Genomic DNA, 24204 nt, shown 5'->3' on the forward strand with positions numbered 1-24204 from the left:
AATATGACTCATAAAGAGTGTTGTGTATTGGCCAAGGAAACAGAATGAGTATTATTATCATAAATACCCCTCAAAACCATACTCATGGCTGAAACAATCTTCAAAATACCTGCTATGATCGGAGAATGCGAGCCATCAAGGAGAACTCCATTGTGTCTTTCAACGCCGCCGCCAAGTTCCCCGTCGATTTCATTGAGTTTGATCATCGCCTCATCTTGTCGCTTTTCTGCCACCGACAATTGTGTGATTGCTTGTTCTTCTTTAATTTTTAACTTTTTATTGAATGATTTCCCATTTTTTGCCAGAAGATAAATCTCGTTCATCTGAACGTTTTGACTTTTCTTAGGCATTTTCTTGGCTGGAAAAATGTTGGTCAATGGTCAGATTGAAAATATTTGTAGTGAAGAAATCATATTTTTGTTATTTTAAAAATTATAAGGATCCGAGTTTCATATGATAAAAGAAATATAAACATGTTTAATTCTTTTTTAAGTATTTCTTTCATTCTTCTTCAGAACCATTAAAATAATTTTAAAATTTAAAATATGTTATGCCACTTATTTTTAATTTACGATCACCCAAATGTCATTTTCCTTTCTTGATTTGATGCGGTGTCCGGTCCACACTAGATTGTCTGGTACTTCCTTTGAGAATTCTTCAACGCATTTGGCATTGACATGAACAATTTAAACAAGAGGGTTTACGTTTAAACCATTAAATTTACCTTTAATAGAATTAAATTAAAAAAATTACTTAGCTTAGGCTTCAGTATATTAAAATAGTTCAATCCGACCTTTAGTAATTTAAATTTAAATGTTTGATCAAACTAATACTGTGAGTTGAATCAACATTTACTTATTTTAGTGATTTACTTTTGCATTATTAAATTCCCTTTCTTCAACAAAGTGGATAAATGAAAAGTGATTAAAAATTTTTATCAAGAAGTTTACTCATCTTAATAACACATGGTTTTGGGGGTTTTACTCTGACCTTTTGGTTGAAATACTTCATTGTTATTTGGTCTGTGTTGCTTGTACTCTGAATTTTCTACACCTTCATATTGCTCCCGCTAATCCGCAAGAGTACTGATTTTCTACTTCCTGGTTTTCTTCCCTTTGCTTTGGGGGTTTTTCTATTAAAATTGATTTGGCTTTGGAGAGTATGAAGATAAATGACGCAAACGCAGAAAAGGTTAAAGCAAAACTGGATATGTGGTTTTTTGTACAGGTGACAAAAGATAACTGTCCCGTTATTTTCCACGACAGCTTCATCCTTTCTCAAGAGAATGTAAGCTTAGGCCGCCGAGCTTCTTAGTCCTTCCTGATAGGTTCCAATATTGAACATTCTAATAAGTCAGTGGTGTGATTTTCAGGGTATAGTGTTTGAGAAAAGAGTCACAGATCTTTGTCTGTCAGAGTTCCTTTCTTATGGTCCTCAGAGAGATCTAAAGGAGGGAAACCATTACTTAGGAAAACATATGATGGGAAAATAGTAAGCTGGACCGTTGAACAAGATGACCCACTCTGTACCCTCCAAGAAGCATTCCAGCAGGTGGAACCTTCTTTAGGTTTCAACATTGAGCTCAAATATGATGACTACATGGTCTATGAACAAGATTATCTCATCCATAACCTCCAAGATATATTGAAGGTATAATTTTTGCAGCATTCAATTCACTTCGTCTCTAAAGCTAGCTTTTCTCTGCTTTGCTCACGTTGTGATCAAGCATTGGAATTTTGTGGAACAGACCGTTTTCGAGTTTGCCAAGGATAGACCCATTATCTTCTCAACATTCCAACCGGATGCTGCACGGCTGGTTGGGAAATTGCAAAGCACCTATCCTGTAAGCACTTTGTCCTTTGTTAATTGTTGAAAATCTGCAATTCTCTTTCTGAACTTTTCCTGTTCATGTCACATGACCAGGTATATTTCTTGACTGAAGGAGGAACTGAAGTTTACTACGATGTAAGAAGAAACTCCTTGGAGGAGGCTATAAAACTCTGTTTGGAGAATGGATTGCAAGGAATAGTGTCCGAGGTTGAAGCAATATTTAGGAACCCTGGAGCAATAACAAAGATCAAAGATTCTAAACTTTCTCTCCTCACCTATGGAAGACTGAAGTATGTTGTCCCCGTTCATCGTTTCTCTGCTTGAAAGTACCTAGCAATTTGAATCGTGATATTCTGGGAACTTATGTGATTTAATCATGTATTGTGCAGCAATGTTTCAGAAGCAATCTACATGCAATATCTGATGGGGGTTGATGGGGTAATAGTTGATTTTGTGGAGGAAATAACAGGAGCAATTTCAAATACAATAAAGCAATCAAAGGATGATGGAGATGAACAGGGTTTGGCTAAAGGGAAGGAGGAGATGCAGGATAACTTAAAGCCTCAATTCTCGCCGAAGGAAATGTCTTTTCTGTTGAACCTTATTCCAAAATTGATGCAGCACTAACGAAGACACCTATTGAATTTAGCCTTCTTCTTACTATGTATATAGTCTTGCAACTTTCGATCCCTGAGATTTTCTTTTTCTTCAAGCCTCAAGTGGTGGAGAGAATGCCGTGCCATGACACCAAAAGCCGGTACCTATATTCTTCTCTCTCTCAGAATCATTGTCTGAAAGAGAACGTGCACGTAATGCTGAAATATAGATATTATCCATTTATATGAGTGGTATCTTTTGACAGATCATAATAACCAGAGTCAATGAAAATAGTACTTTGCTTATGTCAGAAGGTACATCAACGATGTTGAGATATCCTGCATATTAATGCAAAGAAGTCTATTAATGTGAGGGGGTGCTTTGGAAGTTAATGCCCTCACATTTATAAGTTTTTTACTCATTTGCTGGCTATACACCGCAAGATAGTTTAGCCGCCAAATTTAATAGGAAAAGAAAAAGGGGAGAATCTAGAGGCGAAGAAACTTGCATGTTGATGATTGGAACCATCGAATTAATTATGATTGGAATCTATTTCAGGTAAAATTTTTAGGGTCAATTACAATTAAATAGTATTTGGTTCTATCATTCCAAGTATTTCCCTGAAAATGTTGATTGCAATAAATTGAGAACCTACAGGCAAAATGCATGGCTGACAATAACAAAACACATCATTGGTTCTAATTGGAATATATTTCAGGCAGAGTAGTTTTGGGTCTTTGAAAATTAAGTAGCATCTGGTTCTCGGATGTTAATTCCAAGTCTCGCTTTGTATTGTGATGATGTAAGCCGAAAGAAGATTTCATTTCCACTTGCTTGCGTGTTGAGGAGCCCATGGCATTTCTTGGTGAAATGTCTTGACAGTATGATAAAGAATATATTCACGGACTCTCCCTTAATAATTTAAAATTTTTTATATGATTAAACCTTCCATGATCCTTATTCGACTAGTTCATTAATTAAACATTTTTGACGTAGGATTTCCTTATTCACTTCACCATTAGGAAAAACGCCCCATGCAATTGTTCCTTTAGATATTCTCTGACTGGGTGTATTCCTTAAACAGCAAAATTATGAACCTCGAAGAACAATATTACCGGTGACCAAGGCAGTTTCACTCCCCAAGAGAATAACAATATTTACAAGCACTACCTAGAATCCAATAACTATAACTGAAATATTCATTAAATGAGGGGACTTATATCACTCACTAAATCCAAACAATTGAAATTACATGCAGACTCTGACAATTCCAACAAAATAATCTCATGCCCCTCGTAGTGACTTTGTTGGGAAAGGCTCCCACAACCCCACATTGGCTGCATAAATGCCGGTTTGAACGGGGCTAGTACTCAACCTGAAGTCTAGTATGAAGTAGCACTGGGCTAAATTTTCTGCTCGGAAGACCGATCTTGTCTAGGTTGAACTTGGTCACCGGGTTACCAGACCAGTCCACCATATACCCCCTTAAAAACCAAAACCTAAAGAAAGAGATGGAACGAGCCGAAACAAGAAAGCATGCAATACATGAGAATCAAAGAAACAAAGCTGATCGATGAAGATGGAGGAGGAGGAGGAGGAAAAGATCTTAAGAGTCACAAAAGAAGATCCCAGATCTGAATTGAAACCGTGAAGCATTTCCTTTTTCTAAGCACCCATTATTGGAAAAAGCCAAGAACAGCAACGAGAGAGGAAGGAGGGAGGCTATGTGTAAGAATAAGGGAGGGAGGGAGGATAGAGGATAGGCTTACTGGACACGGCGAAAATTGGAGAACGAGGAAGGATATAGATATATTGAAATGAAGGGGAAGAACAAGGTAGATCTGTAGGATAATGGAATGAAGGCATCATGATCCGGAGAGCAGAGGGAGAACTGAGAAAATAACTAATATTATTAGAAATATAACTATAAAAACCAAAATACATATAGAAATTTTTATAAATATTATTATCATTGAGTCAAACTAGACTAATTCCTGAAGGTCAATCTAAGATTTAGTTTAACCCGAACAACTAGCTCTACTTGGTCAGTCTAGTATAATGTTTGTTTGTTTTTGTTTTTTTTTTTTTCCTTCAAACCTGATTGGGTTAGGTCAGATTAGAGAAGGTTGATCAGTTCTAAACTTTTTTGCACAACCCTAGCTACAATTGCTTTGAAGGTGAATGAGGATAAAGTAAACCATCATACATACATACATACATATATATATCACACTTTTTAATAACATGAAGATGTTTCAAAATAGTGCCCATGAGATCCGATCCATCATGGTTGTGTCTCTCAGAAATCAAGTGATGGACAACAATACATAATGAGTGATAATCAAAAAAATGATTGTTATTATTTTCAGGTCCCCTCACACTCATTCTTCCTCTTCCTCCTCCTCAGCTCCTCTTTTGAATTTGGACCCCATTGCAATATTTTCAAGTACACACAAATCTGCCACCTATAGCTTATGATGACTATTATCATTTATGATATATATTCTTATTTAAAGCAAGCTCTACGTTTGCCAAATTTTATTAGTTTTGCTATTGCGAGGAGGCAGACTAAACTTGGAGACAAAAGGGTAACGAAATCCCACTTGAGTACAATCTCTTAAATCACAATGTTTACTCAGATGAACACCTGAAACCTGCAGAATAAATTCCAAATTGCTTTTGTTATCTACAGCAAATCCCAATTTCTTAGCCTGCCTAACCTAGTAACATCAAATGTCAATCATCAACAGAAAAAATAATTCAGTTTAGGATTCCATTCCTCTCTATCGTTACCTACTTGTCCACAATGTCCAGATTTCAGACAACTAATATAATTAACTTCATGAAAGATGTTATATATTGGTTGTCCGATACATTACTAGAAAATAAAACAATCAGAAAATGGAATTAAGAAGGGAAAGGACAGCTTGTGGTGGATATTTCTTCATGGCCTAAGCTTGAAGAAGTCCCTAGACGCAGAGGCATTGCCTTATCTTTCCATCATTACCATTGGGATCAGATATTCATGTCCTCTCCAACAACCATTCCTTGTTGCTTAGATTGAGAATAATCTAGCTTTGTGGACAGAACAGCCTCAGCTCACCACCAAACCTAAGTATATGCATAACTAAGCTAGGAATTCTCATGAGATCTACTTGAATTGATTTGATTTGATTTACTAAAAATGTATATTATTCATTTACAAATATATGGAATAAGGAGGCCGCTTTCTTGAACATGGCGTTTGAAACTTAATTAATGATATCAGAGACACGAAAAGAAGATGATTGATTACAAAATAAAGTGGAAAGAAAGGCAGGTGTGAGGTTCCTTGAACAACTAAATGATGGCACTAATTAAAGAATGATAAGATAATATGTTGCATTCATTATTATAATCTTATGAATGATAAGATAATATGTTGCATTCATTATTATAATCTTATTGTACCACATAGAGAGGCAAAGTTATAGATCACAGCCTAATTACGTGACCTTCACAGCGAATCTCTATTAATAGGCTATTCAACCAGACAACACAAGAAACGACATTATCTTTAAATTTGATCTGCATTTATTATTTTTGGTTTTAATGATATATCATCAACCAATACCTCATACGTATGATGCATCATGCTTATTCTTTATTGGTATTTCTCATTAAGTGCTTCATTTTATTATTGTTAAGCAGTACAAGGCAGACATGTCCGTGAGAAACTCGGAAGGAAACAAAACGATGTGTTCCATCACGCATCGAGACGCGTGGTGCTCGTCAAAGGCAAAAGCCAATAAAATAAAAACATAACATAATAATTAAATTATTGTTTTGTCGTCGTGGTTGATTAATAATTTATTATTGGCCCATCATTCCTGCTGAGCCCTCGTCTGCAGAAGTTGATATGTGGCAATTCCTGATTTGCTGCAGCGCATCTCTTTAATTTAACGGTAAACATTTAAATATTGTAACTTGCAGCACAGTTTTCCTTTAATAAAATTAGTAATGTGATGTAATGGACTTTAAGAAATTATATATTAACATGTTTTTAAAACTCATGAGGATAGAGTCCTGCAATAACTTGTTCAGTTCAGTCGTAGGAAAGTGATCTTTTTTTATTTACATTTGTTCATCGTTTCTGCTAACCCGATCAAACCCTGAAGAAGATAATAATATCAAAAGAATCATAGGAAGCAACTAATTAATTAACAAATACTAGCATTCTAAGGCACTCTAAAAAAAACATGACAGCTAAAACAGACCACTCAAACTATATATATATATATATATAAAGCAAACAAAAACCGAATGGTCAAATCAGACCAAATTGCTTAGAAAGATACAAACACAGAAATACAGGCAAATAATAATTGAAAACAAGCAGAGCAGGACAATCTAGCATGGAGTCACGATGTGTGAAATTTGGTCACGCACAACTAGCTGTACAGCAGGGGACATCTTTAATCCTCTGATGTTGTAAGCTTCGCGGGTTATATCCTAAGCCTGAAACTTCTCTAAGTTTCTGTTCAAACACTCAGTACTCTGCTATTCAAAGTAATAAATGTTGCCTGCTAATATCTATTTATTGACGTTTCCAGGTTGTGATGGAATGATTAATTATTGTTGTATCAGTTTCAGAGGTGTCCTTGCAGTTTGTCCGTAAAAGTGTTAAGCTCCTGAGACTTGGACTTCTTCTAAATAGACCTTCAAGTTAACCGCGTAGTCAATCTTCAGGGGTTGACCTTCCCACGTTTTTTCAGAGTCAACTTTTTTTAGGCTTTATGACTGCGCAATCTTGGTGACGCTAATCTCATTGTTTGACCTCTGTTGGCAACAACTAAAAACACAGTCGTTTTGTCATCGACATCCTGATGGTAGGCAATCCAACTATAGATGGAAATGGAGCCACACGTGCTCTTTAGAGAATATATATCTATATATATATATATCCTTTTGGTTGTAGTCAAAGGAAAAAGGAAAGAACGTGGAAACTATCACCAGTGGAAACACACAGGGGAATCAGTGCCTTTAATGATAACAGATGTGCGTCCGTAATCTGTTGTGTTGAAAAAAAGAAAGATGACACAATATATATCATCCGATGAGATAAATCTCATTACATCATAATTCACATACGCCTTACCAGAAAATTAAATTAAAGAGAAGGAGATGATGCGACCGCACATGAGGGTCATATCCAGCGAGACATTATAACTATAGTTGTAATTAGCTACACACCTTGGCGTCGATTTTTCTGTACTGTTCTTGGGATGTTAAGTGGGAACAAATTTGATTTATAGTAGGAGTGTTGGATAAAATTAAGCTGAATAAAAATATACTATTAGGTGAAAGTAATATATATATATATATATATAAATCCACTCCTTCCTTACAAGTAACATCTCAGGTGTTAAGCTTAATAACATATGGGTGGAAGGACGTAAAAACTTATTTTATTTTTAAAATCATTTCTTGACTTTTAAGTTTGAATTTCAATAGTAATATTTTTTTTTAAAATTTGAATTATATAAAATAGAAGAAGATTTGGGTAAAGAAACAAATCAAAATATATAAAAATTGCATTTTCTGGGAAGAGTTTTAAATCTTATTTATATACATGTTGACTCACTGGGCACAAATCAGGCTATTAAATTGCTAGATTTATTGAAAGCCTTGCTTATTAAGTTTTCAATTATCTGGATAGTCTGCCTCAAAAATAGTGTAAAAAAATCCACTATAAATGGAAACAACATTAATTATATTGATTGGTCACATATACATAGGACGCCACCTATTGAACACACGCAAGTGAAAAAAGAAACCCAAATGAGAAAGAGGAAGGAAATCGGAAATTGAAGAGAGGGTAGGTAATCACTAAAGAAAGGGATCTGAGCAGAACAAGATTTCCAAACGTGGGACACATGAGGATCACTGTATATGCAAAAAGCTTTAAAAAAAGGGGGCGGATTCATCTTTGACCAAAGGCAGGCAAGATATAATGTTCCAGTATACACACTCTACATGTCCCGTACACGCTTGAGAAAAGGCTCCCCAGGACCGTCAGAGAAAAGCAATAGTTAAAAAGTCAAGAACTCTTTGGAGTCATAATTACGAGGAGAGTTAATGTTTCGGATTTCTTCCTTGCTCACACACTCTACCCTGCCTGTATAAATTAAACTTTGCCTCGTCATCCCTCGCCCATCACAGCCCCAGGCCCGGCCACATCGCGAGCGTTCCCTATTTTGCGCTCTTTTCCTTCTCTTTCTGCCCTTCTTTTCTGTGTGCCTTCTCCTTATAATGAGTCTCCCCTGAACCAATCTCACCATCCCAATCCCAGATTTGAGATTGAGACACCCCCTCCTCTCTCTCTTTCTCTCTATCTCGTGTGTTGTGTGTGAGATTCTCCGAGATGGAGATTCTTCCCAGCTTTGTCATCACTGGAGGCATTAAACTGCCTATCGGCTACAGGTTCTGCCCGACTGATGAGGAGCTTATCGTCCACTATCTCAGGAAGTTGGCCTTTGGCCTGCCATTACCTGCCGCAGTGATTCCTGTTCTCGACGTGTTTCAGACCGATCCCTGGAAGCTTCCAGGTTTGTCAAATATACTCATCGTTTTCTCGCTTCTTCTTCTTCTTCTTTGCAGCTGTGTTCACTCTGTTCCCTCAATGTCTCTCAAAGATTCAAAATTTCCTTGTCTGCTGAAACATACTTGTGTTGTTCGATCACGGCGTGTTAATTAAATCCCGTCGAAACGATGTATTGATGTCTGATTTTTGTTTGGGCGGACTGTAGGCGTGGGAGAATTAGATTCTGTTGAAAAGGGGTATTTTTTCAGCGAGATGAAGGACATTTTCTATGGAGGAATCATCGTGATTGCTGAGGGCACTGGCTTCTGGAAGCCCACTGGCAAAGAGAAATTAATTGTTTCTTCTGCTACCAACTATGTGGTCGGGACGAGGAGAACCCTGGTTTTCTGCGGAGGCGACGGTTCCGGCGAGGCCCAAACACAATGGGTCATGCATGAGCTGCGCCTCGCCGGCCCTCCAATTATCGGTCACCCATCCAAGGTAAACAATAGAACAGTGATTGTTCATTGAGACAGAATAATGTAGTGCCCCGAATTTTTCCCTATCTTGTCTTATTTATCAGTATTTGATATTTGATTTGTGTTTTGACGCCAAATGTAGATGCCGTGGACAAAGTGGGCTGTGTATCGGGTTTTTCAGAAGGAGAAGAAGCCCAAGAGAAAAAGGTCTGCGAAGCAGTCCAATATCAAAAAAGTTCAGAAGCTTGAGGGGGTCGAACCCAGCTTCATTGATTTCACCGCTGACGATCATGGTTCTGACGAAGCCCCGCCGCCGCCGCCGTCCCCGAGTGTCAGTGAAGGCAGTGACACCATCGCTTCTAACTAGCTAGATTAGTCCAAGCGGTGGTATCAGTTAACTTTGCTGAAATTCTGTAAGAAACGGAGAAGGAAAAGCATCTAGATCCCTGAAAACCTGTTTCTCTTTTTATTTTCCCCGACTGTTACATATGCTAGAGTTAAATGAGAATGGCGTGGATGGGTGGGGTTATGTTTAATCAGTGGGCTCAAAGAAACTGATCAGTTTGTTTTAGCATTCCTAATCCTCATTAATAATTATCATGTTGGGAATCATTGTAGTGAGAGAGAGAACAGACTGATGATGAATAAATAAAAAGCGTCATTAATCTGATAGTATTATGTATAGTGCCTGCCTGATATTGCTAATCACAGTGTGGACTTCTATTATTATCAAAAGCCAAATGGTTTTTTAAAAGACAAATAGATGATCCAAAGTATAAAATAATGACCCAGAGAAACATACAAAGGGGAGGCATCCAAAGAAAGCAGAAAAGAGGCTGTGAAGGATCTAATCATGATCTTGTTGAAAGATAACCCGAGATACCATATGGGTAAAGAGCATAGAACCTACATGACAACAACACACATGGGGTTGAAAGAATCTGTCTTAGTTCAAGAACTCAATACTCCGTTCATGAATGATTTCGTTACACATCGAAACTCCAAAGTAAAAAAGTCCCTTTCTGGTGTAATTGATGATAAAATAAAAAGAGATGCTTCAGAGAAGAAATTAAAAAAATAATAATTCTAATGTTATTTTTGTAACAGACAAGAACAGTATCGTTTTTATTTCCATCAGACCCGACCATCAAATATTCTTGATTTAATGGTGAATCTAAATATTCGAAGTGATTAATGCGTTTGAATTTTAAATTGATCTGGTGTTAGTGAAGCGAACAAGGAACAAATTAAATACCAGAAAAAAAAAGAAAAAAAACTAAGCGTCGGTTAAGTTGGGGGAGGAAGCAAGCAAGACGCACACTAAATGAAATGTTGTTTATTGCTTCTTTGTGGCTGTTGACATAAAAAGATTCCTTTTGGCAATAATGCCGACACTGAAGGAAAATCATTTAGCCGGTGCATGGTATAGATTAAGATAACCGAAGAAGAAAATCATTGACAAACATTTATACTGTAACCTGCTTAAAAATATACATACACAATGAGAAATAGGAATTTTAAGAGTAAGCAAAATCCAGACACGCACGCATGCATCAGCATCTTGTAATTAGATCCCATTGCCTTATTAGTGGTGCCGGAGGATGAGGATATATTAATTTTATTTCATTTTATGGTTGGTACGTACTTGGTAACGAATTAGCAAGTGTTTGTATCTATAAAAAAATTTGGAAAATCCCCCTCTGTTTTGATTTAGTCAATCTACTGAAATTAATTAATTTCTTGCATATTTAGGTAGGCAGTATATGAGAGAAATCGGCCATTTTTGTTGGTCCAGCTAAGAATAATCCAATCAAATTCACATACAGCTACGCAATTGGAGGTTTGCGTTTTCAACAGGGCAAATATATAATTCAAACATGACTTTATCAGTGAAAGTGAAGTGGCTAAACAATGATTGCTAATTTGATCTTATTTATCGAACTAAGGATTTATTGTGATAAAACTAAAATAAAATCAATTTATTAGTATGAATATCCCAAGCAGTCTTTATAAATTCATTGTGATAACGATAACGAGCACTTGTTTCAAAAGAAGGATCGTGTTTCAAGAAAAAAAACTTGTCAACCATACGTAACTATAGTCTAGAGTCCTTCATGATGGACATGGACAAGTTATCGGAAATTTTTATTATTGAAAAAAAATAATACATTTTCAGATAAAAAAGAAACAAAATAATACACGCTCTATTTTAATCATCTTCATGAATTTCTATACAAGTCTTTATCATTTTCCCACGATCGAATTACGAGCTGTCTTCACTCCATGAATCACAAGTTATTATATATGTCCTGATATTAATTATTATTTCTTTTTACATAAATATATACATGGATATAAAGCCATAAGGAGTACAGTGAAATACATTTCAGCACACTTGGTTTTAGACAACTCTCACGTCTTTCATCATGATGCCTTCTCAAATTCAAATATAATGGCTGCGTGGTGAATGGAGAAAAAGAGCTTCCGACATAAAACTTCAGTATTAGAGAATTCCTATATAGCCGATCTTGTATCTTAACTTTTCGTTTCTTTGTCCTTGTACCAGAGATTTCAAATTCATGAACAACGTGGATCGCTTTAGGCATACGCACGTAGGAAATTATGAAACACTACTACGTTGAGCATTGAAGCAATAAGTGGAGAAAAGAGTTTTGAAGGTGGTTGTAGAATTTGTGTTATTGTGGATCACATCATCACACTTGCAAGGCAGCATGTAGTGGACATTGAGTAGCGTCGTACGTTGCAGACTTTAAGGGCCGACCATTATTATGAATGAAGAACACAAGGAAACCTATTCATAGACCCCACACACACACATACATCTGCTAAATTGGAGCTATTGGGACGCTGTGATGATGGTGGTGGTGATTTTTACTTCCTCCTACTCAGATTTTGTTCGTCGTCCTTGCTTTATTTCTGCCTTATTTTGTACACCTATCGATGCAATAATTAGATTATCATAACATGAACACTAAATCGTTAATGCCTGTTGACACTAATTACACTATGATTAACCATAAATTGATGACGTATCACTATATTTTCAGTAGCTTTTTTAGTTGGAGAAGGCAAAAGTTAACCTTTGTTATAGAGACTAATACACTAGAGTTTTAGAAGTTAATCATAGTTCGTAGCAGCTGGAAACGTTGAGATTTTGGCGGACACAATTGTCTCGTATTAAGATTTGGATTCAATGACCATAGTTAATACAAACACTGAGTGTATATAGCATCTAAATCATTAAAATTCAAATCAACGATTATAAATTTATACTACACTTAAGATTAATAAATGAGTGACTTTATGTGAATAGTTAATTTGAATTTTAAATTTTAAAATTCAGATCAATTGTTCAGATAAAGTCACTCATTTATTAATTTTAAGTGAGGTATAAATTTTTAAAATTCAGATCAACTATTTAGATAAAGTTACTTATTTATTAATTTTAAGTAAAGTATAAATTTAAAATCGTTGATTTAAATTTTAATAATTTAAATGTTAAATGTATTCAGTGACTGTATTAACTACAATTATCGAATTCAAATCCTAGTAGAATCCAAATCCCTTGTATTGCTGAAGATAGTAGGTTTTTTCTTTTCATCGTGCAGCACACGTGCTTTTAGAATTTAGCTCCATAAAAGCAATGTTTCGTATTGTTCATCCACTGACATAGAACTGCTTGCATTTTTTTCCCCTACTCCCTGTCCAAAATTACTTGACCTTGCTGCTCTCCAAACGTAAACACCACAAATTCATTCAACTCCATCAATCTTTGTACTGTCACTATCTTCTTATGATTCAGACGCTTTTTTCTATAAATTGCACAGAAACTAGCTAGAAACAGAATGGAGTAGGAACTGCTGATGCAGTAAATCTCAAGGGTGAGTGGGGGAGCCCTATTTACATAGAATAGCTTCTGTATTAACTGTTCTCGAAGATTTGGTACCGAAATCTGCAAGATATAGAATACAGAAGAAGTGGAATGAAGCTTTTAGAAGTCAGCACGCAGAATTCAGAGAAATAATTCATCGCCAGATTTGATCAAACGTACATGCATAGTACTATGTATGCTACCTTGAACTGGTGAAGAGAAGCGTGAGAAAATTATGTGAACTTGTTCTTAGCAGGGAAAAAAAAAGGTGAAATTGTTGAGACACCAGCTATTCAGCTATGATCACTGCATTGTATAGAATTCTATTATGTTTCCCTCTTTACTCTACTGATGCTACGTACAGTATTACTAAATTTCACCAACTTTTACTGTTACTGTATCAATCACTTTTTCCCCATATATATCGCTGCCGCCTTATTCCGCTGCCCTCGTCCTAAAATCATTGCTATCTGCTAGCTCCACCATAGCCAACGCCTCTTTTGATGGCTAGCTTCAGAGATAGCTGAAGGTTTTGAACAGAGATGGCAAGCTAGCAAACAGTTTTTTATCAAGAGCCACCATTATTTTGGTAATTAACATTCATGTCACGAGAACAACGATTCAATTTGGTTGCGTTATAATTTAGGGTTAAAGGGTTGAATTATTTAGCGAGAAATGTTGGGTACTTCAACTATTATCCTTTGGTAAAAATGGGAGGATGAGGTTGATAATATTCCTCCTTTTCATTCTCCTATGATTGATAATATTAACAAATGGATGTAGCAAAAGTGGTAGCGGACTAAACCCTTTAAATATTTTTTTCAAAATTTGATTTTTGAAGATGTATGAAGAGCGTTACTTGAAAGAGAATAATTTTTTATATGACGGTCAGATTCCTTAAAAATTAACATCATGAACGCCAAATGTGAGAATATCTTTGAAAACACCAAAAAAAAAAAAACATTGATAATATTTGGTTTGTCAGATAAAGATTTGCCAGTGAAAAAGAAAAATAATATCATTATAATTGACATGTTTATACGTGTGCATGCTTATGTGAAAGGGCTAATTTAAGAGTCGTTGTGCTCGTTATCTTGGCGTAACTTGCCATATAAACCAGGTCAAAGGCTCTCGGTTAGTTAATTATGCTTTAAGAATTAGATCCTGTCAATATTATAGATTGAATTCCCGAATTAGAGATATTTATACTAAATTATTTTGAATCAAAAGTAATTACTAATTAAGCTATAAGAAACGATTGAAAAAATTTAATGAGCAGCGAAATATAAGGGAAACAATATGCTAAACCATCTCGTGAAGATAAATTATAATTATAATAGAGAACAAAAATAGTATAATATTCAGTATCAAGCTATCATCATGCATATCCATGATCGGAGAGTTACATGGGTTTTAGATATTGCATGATTATACTGAATCTAAAAAATAATTACTACTAATGTAAGGAAACAATAAAATGCTGAAATTGTCATAATAGTTATAGCCTTATAGGATATACTCTTCTAATTTTATTTATAAGGTAGAGAAAGAAAGAAAAAATTTAATCACATTTATAGAGTACGTGCCAATTTTCAATGCTCATCTTTACAATTTTGCCCTTATTAAAATACTTTGAATAAAAACAAAAGAAATTAAAAGAAAATAATTAAACGGTCGTGGATTATGTTCAACTCAGCTCATGCAAGCAGCATCTGCACTCAGTGCTCATCACAATATCCTGGCCCTTCATTTTAGCCTAAATGCTCTTGGCCCTTCATTTTAGCCTAAAATGATATTTGCTGTTTTTTTAAATTAATATTTAAATATTTTTAATATTATATTTATTAAAATAAAAAATATAAAAAATTTTAATATTAAATTTAGACTATTTAGAGTATATTTAAATGGTTAGTTTGTAAAATTTATAATTTTTTTAATATTAAATTAAGTCATTTAGATTATATTTAGACTGTTCAGAATCTATTTGGATAGTCAAATTATAAAATTATAAAAAAATTTAATGTTAAATTGAAATGTTAGATTAAATCTATATTATCCATATTAGTAATGAACAGATTCATTAAATTTTTTTATTTTTTATATTAATAAATGTAATATTACAAATATTTAAAAATTAATTTAAATAAATAATAGAGATCAATTTGGATCAAAATGGAGGCCCTGATCTTGATGAGCACACAGTTCTCATCACTTGCAAATCCATGCAAGCAAAAGCATATATCTTCCATTCAGCTCTTTGAAAAATGGAATTTCTTTTTAAATGCTACCTCCCTACTTATTTATAAGCTATTTTTGATTTTTTTTTTGGGCCAAAAATAGACGTTACTACCCTACAGCACTAGCAAGAAAGCAGTAAGCATCCTCCAGAGGTAGGAAATGAAGGCCAACCCAACAAGCGATGCTAATGAGATGGGCTTCAAAATCATCCTCCTGCAAACGTATCCGAGATCAAGAGTTCATTCCTGACGAAACATACTTTGGCATTAAGAGATCAACTCCTAGTGAGCGTGAAAATTGCTAAGAGACATAATAAGAGTAAGGGCCCGTAACGAGACCACCATCCCAAGCTCTTATAAGAGTAATAAAACAAGTCCAAAGTTTAGCCACAAGAGGATTCTTTCAGATAGTTCAAGCTTAAAAGCTTCTAAAAGAGATTGATGATTGTCGTGGATGATACCCCCACAACCTGTATTATAATTAAGATGAATAGGCTCCATCAATACAAACACTGATCTAACCTTCATGTACTAATGGAGGATCTCCCACGTCCTTCACAACATGCCAAATTGAATATTTATTCTTTTCAAACTTACCTGTAGAGTTGAGAATAAGGATTGAGCTTGATGGGTTACTCATTTAAACTCATTTTTAAATGAGTTTAGACTTAAAAAGAATAATATTTTTTAGAGAATCGGGCTTTGAAGATCAACCATAATAAGCCTTGAAAAAACAGGCTTGGATAGCTCTTTTTTATTTTAACTCTAAAAAAATAAAATATTTTTATTTTTTAAATTGAATTTAAACTTTAAAATATATATTTATACTTTAAAATTTAATTTTCTATTATTTATTTATAATTTTATTTTAAATATATATATTATAGTTGAAAATTTTAACTTTTAAAGAATCTAAAAAATAAATAATAATAATAATAAAAGATTTGTATGCAAACCCTTGAGCTGTTTGAATAAAAATTAAATTTTAAAAATTAAATAATTTTTAAAAAATTGAGCTTGAAGGCCAAGCTCTTAAAAGCTCAAGCTCACATGGACTTGGCCGGCTGTTTTCCACCTCTACTTATACGTGCATCATTATGATTACTAACATGCCCTTGGCTCTTAGAAAAGAGATGCAGGGTGCAAGTAACGTTATTTTCAAATATTTTGTCATTCTTATGCTTCTAAATGAGCTAGCAAAAAACAACACGTGGCTCCTTCCAATATCCTTCAACCCGCCCCACATTTGCAGTCACGTTTAAACGGTACAATTCCCACAAATTACAAATAAAAAATATTGTGAGAAGACTCGGCTTGATGATAGAAATCCACACAGCTTTTATTTCCTCAGTCGCCTAAAACATGGATACTATCTCCCTCCACGTGATGACACCAGGCACAAGAAGTGGAACCACTCATGTCTCGATCTTTTCTAGCTTCTTTTGTCAAAAGCTTATTGTGAAGCAGTAACCAAGCGAAAATACTTACATTTCTGGGGACTATTCAATTTCCAGAGTTTATTCCAAATGAGGAGCTATTTTTGATGTTTTAATTTATAATTTATTTTACAAATTTCATTGAGAAATTAAAAATTCTTGTATTATTTTTATATGGATATTATTGAGTAATTATAGTAGAGAGGGAGATTAAAAAAATAAGTAATATTATGTTAAAATTTATTATATTTAATTAAGGGTACTTCTAAAACGTAAGATAATTTTAAAGTTATTGCTAATTTTAACTAGTCTTTTTTCTGTATATGTCTGGCATAGAAATGAGATAATTTTTATGGCTAATTTTACTAGTCTTTTTTCTGTATATGTCTGGCATAGAAATGACATAAAGGTGATAATTTTTTTTTTGACCAAAACATAAAGGTGATAATTAATATTGATAATTTGATGTTGACATTAAATATAAAATTTAAAAGGATAATACTTATATACTTACCCTTTTATATATTTAACATGCTTTCATTAAATTAAATTAAGACATGTAAATTTTAATATGTTATTAGTAAAAATTTATTATGAAATAAATAATATTTAATAAATATATATCTTAATTTAATTAAAAATAAATTTTTTAAATATATAATGATAAGTATATAAGCTTTTTTTTATTTTAAAAAATGTTTTACAAGCCTACAGCTACACTCAAAACACGAAGCGTTAACTGTTTTGACTTGTGAGGCCCAACAAACAATGTTCGGTGGCGCATCACTTGACTTGTGAGGCGCGCGACAATACAAATAAGTTACATGAAACTATTTGAAATTCTCAGGTCCGAAGGGAAAACTTTTTTTTTTTTGAACGAACGAAAGGAAACTATTTTGAAATCCATTTTCTCTCATGTACAAATGGACTTTTATAATATACACATCACATTGATTAGCTATAGAAGAGGAAACTAAAAAAAAATTAAAATTCAACAACTCTCAGTAAAAATTAATAAGTTGTTTTTAATTCCATCTCCATTAATATTAAACACACACATATAGGTAGATATTAATAGCATATTTTTCTTACTAATATTTGATCTGATGAAAGGGGAAACTTACAATGAAAAGTTAATAATATACCTTATAAGTATGATTAAAAAAATCTCTTTTGCTGTATTATATAAATAAGACGAGAAGGAATATATATTATGTGTACACACACGTGTGTATATGGATATATGTATGTGTGTGTATTAAGTAATTCACACACACATACACATCTGTGTGTATAATATATGTATACGCGTGGATGCATGTACTTTTTTTTTTTTAACCAGCATTTATGTATGTGTGGAAATATCCATTCAAAAATTATGAATTACTTAATATATTGACTTCTTTTTATAAACATAGTTTTTCCCCAAAAAAAAAAACTAAACAGAGAGGTTATAAGCTTAGCAGAAGCCATTGGCATGATTAAATTCCGTAACCCTCGTTGCATCCCTCATTTGTGTTTGTCTTTACAAAAATGCACGCAACTCATCACCCTCTCTCCCCAACACCATACCACCACCTCCGTTATCGATCTCCTCCGTTCTGTCATGGGTTGTGGCGCTTCAGTTTTGGGTCCTGAGCACCATCCCAACAACCCCTTCCACTACAAAGTCGCCCGACCCATCAACGTCGAGGAGCCTCCCAAAGCCTCTCCTTCGCCCCTCAACAACGACGCCGTTTTCTCCTTCCGCTTCATGCCGGCCGACCATGACGAGGTCGGAGTCAAAGAGGCCATGCAACATGGCCCCGCAAAGCCTCCGTCCGTTAACGTTCTTCCACCCACCGTTGAGATTGAGAGGGATGATGCCTTCTCCGGCGCTGCGTCCCCCAGTTTCAGGGAATATTGCGTCCACTCCGGATCTTCCAGTGATATAGAACACTCCCACGATGACCCTGACATGGCCGAAACCACCGACAACATGGGTGAACGAATATATCATGATCCCAGGTTTTTGATCAAGGTTGAAAATTAAGGCTGTCATCTAATGGTTTTGCTGCTCTCTGCGTAGGTAATGACGATCCAATATTGGTGGGCAAGAGCAAGCCATCGAGGAAGGAAATCACCAACCCCAAAAAGGTATTGTCAACTATAACATATAAGGTCGATTGTGTTCCATGAAATAATTCGCTCTGTTAAATGCGCGACCCCTTTGGCAGGAGTCTGAGAAGAAAGAGAGAAAAGGGAGAAGACTTAGGGATGTTATAAACAAGGGAAGATCAGGTGGGAAGAAAATTGGCATCGTTCGCCATAGATCTGACAACATAGCCGGAAGACTCACTTGAGAAGAGAAAATGTGAAGAGCAAGTCCTTAATTCTCATCCATCTGCGAGTGTCGTGGGACTATAGAGGAATCAGGATTGCTTTTTAAAATCCTGAATATTCTCATATGACATATCACATACCAGTTATGGGGGTCAGAAGAAAAGTTTATATACATACATGCTTATTCACCTGAATATTCTCATACGACATTTAACATACCAACAGTTATCGAGGTGAGAAGAAAAGTTTATATACATACTGTACTGGACCTTATATATGCGCAATCTGATATTCTGATGAATAATGCATGGCTTATTCAAATTCTGCTTCCTCCCCTTTAGTTTGCTGTATTTCTTGTTTTATTCACCATGACACTTTTCATGTCTTCAGAGAATTACCAGACACACGTGCGTGATCTATATTATATTCAGAACTGATGATACGCTAAATTTAAACACAGCCTTAGCCTGCAATTCGCACTTCTCTCTACGAAACAAGTTAAGGGCAGGAATTGCACCGCTATATTCTGTCCAATGCTTTCAGAAAAGCTCCTGGTCACATGCCAAACCTTCGTACACATATATAAGCAGATAGGTATGTATAGTAGTAGAGCATAGACTGGACGGTATCGATAAGCCAGGCATATACAAGATTAGTAGCGTACCTAGTCAATCAGCTCTCTTTGTATTTGAATTGGGGCGTCGAAGCTTGCCTCTACAAGATTATAATCTGACGACGAAACAATTAACCGTTTTTATACAATGATAAATGATGTTGCCTTATTTATAAGTCATTGTCCGCACATTTTACCAAAATTAAGGAAAATGTTAAATCTTATTAATCTTGTTTTAAAATTTGATAAGTTTCCACTTCTACCCTTGTAAGGACCAAAAAAAATTATTTAACGTTTAATAAGAGTAGGAAGGTAATGATAAATATTGAAAATAATGAAATGCCTATAAATAGAATTAAAATTAAATTTCTTTCTCTACCCTGTATAAATAGAACCAAAGGATAAAATATTTCATCAATCCCAGCTAATTAAACAATTGATACCAGGATAAGGTCATGAGTTCCAATTCTATGGATATGTTAGGGGCAAATGGAGAAAAATGATATTGTTGAGCAAAAAGAAGGTCGGCCACCATTTCCGGGGAAAAAAAAAAATCTTGTTTTCTATACTGTGACGCTTGGCTCAGATGTTTAATTACAGTGTGTTGAAAATTTATAATGGCAAACCGTTCCATAATTTTAATGGCAAATGATTCATTTTAATAAAGAAGGAAATTAATATATTAGTATGCAATTAATATTTATAACAAATTTCACTTTTCTACTTTTCACAATATTTAGACAATCCTGTTTAATTATTAAATTTTTATGCAACTCAAAGGGCCACCTAGTTTAAAAAAGAAGAAGAAGAAGCTTTTGAAAAGTAATGGATAAAATGTTGCAAATATTGCAATCCGCGCAGCGCTCCCATCTAATCGCATTCGTTCAGTGTAATTTTCCGAAACTGTTTGGTTTGCTACTTTGCTTCTCTCCAGTGCTCATAACTATTAAGTCATAACGAATATGACATGAGGGGAAGGCTTGATAATTACACAAAAAATTATAAAATAATAGGAGGACGAGGATTATTGGAAATTAAAATAGGATGCGTGGTTCATAAAAAATGTTTCACCAAATCAAATAGCCGTCGAGAATTAAGTGTTGAGTTGATGAAAAAAGTGAGAGGAAGTCCTGTCTGTGTTGACTAAATCTAGATTAAATAAAAAGTATGTAACTGATATATGTAACTGATATATATATATTATATATATAATGTATGTATGTATGTATGTATTTCACTTTTGATTCGATATCATATCTTGAATCGAAATATCAGGCATGGGGTTTGTGAATCTAAATATCAGGCATGGGGCTTATGGATCTATATATATATATATATATATGTACCTCCCCAAATTATTAATATATATAAAAGTAAAGTTAAATGTTATAAGAGAATGTCACGTGTCTAATTTTAAGTTTACTGTAATTCTTTGCTTCAGGATGTATTTCTTACAATTCTGTACTCCCGAATCAGTTTGGCGTTAGGTTTGAGATGGATTATTTTTTTTTAATGATATAAAATATATTATTAAGTTTGGAGTTAGGTGTAGGATGATATTATTATTTTTTAGATGTATTAAAAAAATAAACTTTATCTATTTCAAATCCAAATCTGATCCATATTTGAATTAAAATTAATACTTATGTATTTTAAAATTTAGCAAAAAAATATGTGTTTAAAATTTTCTGTCTGTCCTCATGATTTTTGAAAATTTTGATGCATCCTAAATATTTTCCAAAAATTAAGGTTCATGTAATCAATCATAAATAAATTGAATAAAAAATTATTTACATATCTTGGGTGATTTGCAAAATTTCAATCATATAACAAGTGTATATATATCTATTCAAAATTCAAATATATAGTTTTTAGTTATGGGATAAAATATTACTAAATACTAAAATTTAAATTTCTCAAAATCAATTATTATGCTAAATATGATTCAAATTCCAAATAAATGGTACTTTAATTTCAAAGCTTGATTCTGTTTTGAATTTTGAATTAACTTACTAATTACTCATGATAATTATTTATGATAACTATTGATTATATTTATTTATCGATTTAAATTCACATCCTCTAATGCATAATTATATCAATTATAAATATATGTTTGGTTACGATTTCATTCCATATTTTCAGTTTCAACTAATTCATGTAAATTCATGCTCCTTTTTATAGGGTAATCAAATTTTTGCGATTCATAAGACTATCTATTTGTTCATTGGATTTCTTCATTGCTATAAAATTTTTCTTAGTTTCTCCAATTTTTCAAGTAATTTGTTTAGCATACCACACCTATACACAAGCAATCTAACTCCAACATCCACACACTACCTACGAAGTGATTATAAAGCTGACGCCGCTACAATTGACAATTACCCAATATTTTCCTTGCCTCCAAATTTAGTCTCGATTTGCTATAACTTTTCTTAGTAATTATCTCTAATTGGCATACATGAAAGGAGCCTAAAGATGAATTTTCTAAATAGGTAAATAATCTAACTCTATTTTTACATGTCATTATGGTTTGTATCAAATCTTAGCTGGCTTGAATTTTGTATTTTTCTTGGCTATCTATATTTTTTTTTTTGGAATAATGTCTAAGCCCATTGAGATATTGTAGTTCACATAATGGTAATAATATTTCATTGTAATATAAGTTTGCATCTCAATCCCAAACAGCTAATATATAGCTACTAATTTTCTATTACCAAAAATGTATAGTTGAATGACAATTAATCTTTAGATTGAGACTCACCCAAAATTAACTCCACTTGAAGGACAAAAAATGCTCCATCAAGCAAGGATGCTCGTGTAATTAGCTGAACAAAGAGGAAGGAGAAAGTGAAAAGCATAAGAAAAAGCACATAATCACTTTAGAGGAAACTTTGACCATTTTGTTGCGACAAGAAAGGCAAGAATATTGACCATTTATTGCAATTGAAGTCGCTACTTGAGAAGTAGAATCTCAGGCCATTGGATTAATGTTGTCATTTATATAAACAAATGAAGCTAATCTCGATCATACCTAATGACTAATTTGAAGGCAAACTAGGTAACAGATACCAACCTCATGAGTGTTAATTGAAACATCCACATTATTGAATGACAGTATTTTTTTAGTTGTTTATGAAATGAGGCAAAGGTGAATTTCAAGCCAAAGTAACTTCTCCAATGTTTTGAATGTCTTTGCAATTTCTTCTTTAAAAGAGTTTATTTATTAATTTTTAGATTAGTTCAAGATGATATTTTAAATATTAATTAGATATATATATAGAGTAACTAAAAGATACATAGTTTCTAATTTTAATTTTGAAAGATATGTAAATAATGTAATAACGTTTTCTATTTAAATGGCAAATTTTTTTTAATAGAGGAAATGAGACAGAGTTGGATTTGATATTCTTCCTCAATTTATTTTTTAGGGTTCCCTTTTTAGTGATTGCCTTTAAATTGGATGCGGATTATGTGATTAATTAAAAAAATTACCCTAGGTAATGTGTTTTGATTTTATGTAATTATCTAAAACAATATAATATCATCCTATATCATCTCAAATATCATTTTACATAACTATAATTGATTAAGATTTACAAATCTTAATATTAAGATTAAAATCTAAATATATTAGGTAATCAATTACAATTTTTTTAAGATTTTGGAATTTTGTTATTTCTATAATATGATTATGTGGTTCAACATTACTCGTATACTATTTTAAATTTAATTATTTTTTTGAAAAATCTTAAATAGTATAATCTAACTGTTGGGTTGGTTTCGATTTAATTTTTATTATAATATATTTACATTCTAATTATCTTCAAAATATCATTATTTTCATGTCGGGTTTAAGCTTAGTAAATATTTAAATTTAAAATTTAAATATTTATCGAGATAAGTTAATGGTGCAAAACATTATCACAGTCATGTATCATTGGTAAAAGATTTTGCCTAATTAATCATATCTTCTAAAAGTATTTAAAATTTAGATAACACTGTAATTTGAGTAGGATATTTTTTTATGAGATAATTTGAGTAGAATATGTTAATAATCATTTTGGACAACATATTCAGTTATTTTAGATTTTCAAATAATGTACTTAATATTAAAAAGACTTTAGGTTTAAATTTTAAGTTAGAGCAGTAATAAATAATGATTAGATAAAATTTTTAATTTTAATTTGAATTTTTTTGTATAAATATTATCCTAATTATGATTAAATGATATAT

General features: G+C 33.4%; 2 protein-coding genes and 1 pseudogene across 3 annotated transcripts; all 3 read left to right on the forward strand.

Moving 5' to 3' along the window:
• Positions 1–217: 217 nt before the first annotated feature.
• Positions 218–2732, forward strand: LOC129306761 (glycerophosphodiester phosphodiesterase GDPD2-like; annotated as a pseudogene).
• Positions 2733–8572: 5840 nt separating this feature from the next.
• LOC129306819 (NAC domain-containing protein 83-like) lies at positions 8573–10150 on the forward strand. Its single transcript, XM_054947567.1, has 3 exons — positions 8573–9014; positions 9216–9490; positions 9611–10150. Exons 1-3 carry the CDS (start codon positions 8831–8833, stop codon positions 9833–9835), a joined length of 684 nt encoding a protein of 227 aa, XP_054803542.1. The 5' UTR covers positions 8573–8830; the 3' UTR covers positions 9836–10150.
• An 8421-nt stretch (positions 10151–18571) lies between these two features.
• Positions 18572–19845, forward strand: LOC129304979 (uncharacterized). Of its 2 annotated transcripts, XR_008591823.1 has the most exons (4): positions 18572–19015; positions 19102–19169; positions 19250–19588; positions 19746–19845. XR_008591823.1 is itself a non-coding variant. In XM_054944849.1 (3 exons), exons 1-3 carry the CDS (start codon positions 18640–18642, stop codon positions 19373–19375), a joined length of 570 nt encoding a protein of 189 aa, XP_054800824.1. In that variant the 5' UTR covers positions 18572–18639; the 3' UTR covers positions 19376–19679. The 2 variants fall into 2 exon arrangements, 1 of the variants encoding a protein (XP_054800824.1); XM_054944849.1 differs by lacking the exon at positions 19746–19845 and having other exon boundaries at positions 19250–19679.
• The last annotated feature ends 4359 nt before the right edge of the window (positions 19846–24204 follow it).

This window comes from Prosopis cineraria, unplaced genomic scaffold (genome assembly GCF_029017545.1).
Source record: "Prosopis cineraria cultivar Desert tree isolate PC_DT_omini unplaced genomic scaffold, ASM2901754v1 PC3, whole genome shotgun sequence".
Classification (NCBI taxonomy): Eukaryota; Viridiplantae; Streptophyta; class Magnoliopsida; order Fabales; family Fabaceae; genus Prosopis; species Prosopis cineraria.

What these genes read in the sequence shown, in the direction of transcription:
- LOC129306819 (XM_054947567.1), top strand. Translation starts at nt 8,831, where the DNA reads ATGGAGATTCTTCCCAGCTTTGTCATCACTGGAGGCATTAAACTGCCT. An exon ending in CGATCCCTGGAAGCTTCCAG is followed by an intron (nt 9,015 to 9,215) that starts GTTTGTCAAATA and finishes GGCGGACTGTAG; the next exon opens with GCGTGGGAGAATTAGATTCT. An exon ending in TTATCGGTCACCCATCCAAG is followed by an intron (nt 9,491 to 9,610) that starts GTAAACAATAGA and finishes CGCCAAATGTAG; the next exon opens with ATGCCGTGGACAAAGTGGGC.
- LOC129304979 (XM_054944849.1), top strand. Translation starts at nt 18,640, where the DNA reads ATGGGTTGTGGCGCTTCAGTTTTGGGTCCTGAGCACCATCCCAACAAC. An exon ending in CGAAACCACCGACAACATGG is followed by an intron (nt 19,016 to 19,101) that starts GTGAACGAATAT and finishes CTCTCTGCGTAG; the next exon opens with GTAATGACGATCCAATATTG. An exon ending in AAATCACCAACCCCAAAAAG is followed by an intron (nt 19,170 to 19,249) that starts GTATTGTCAACT and finishes CCCCTTTGGCAG; the next exon opens with GAGTCTGAGAAGAAAGAGAG.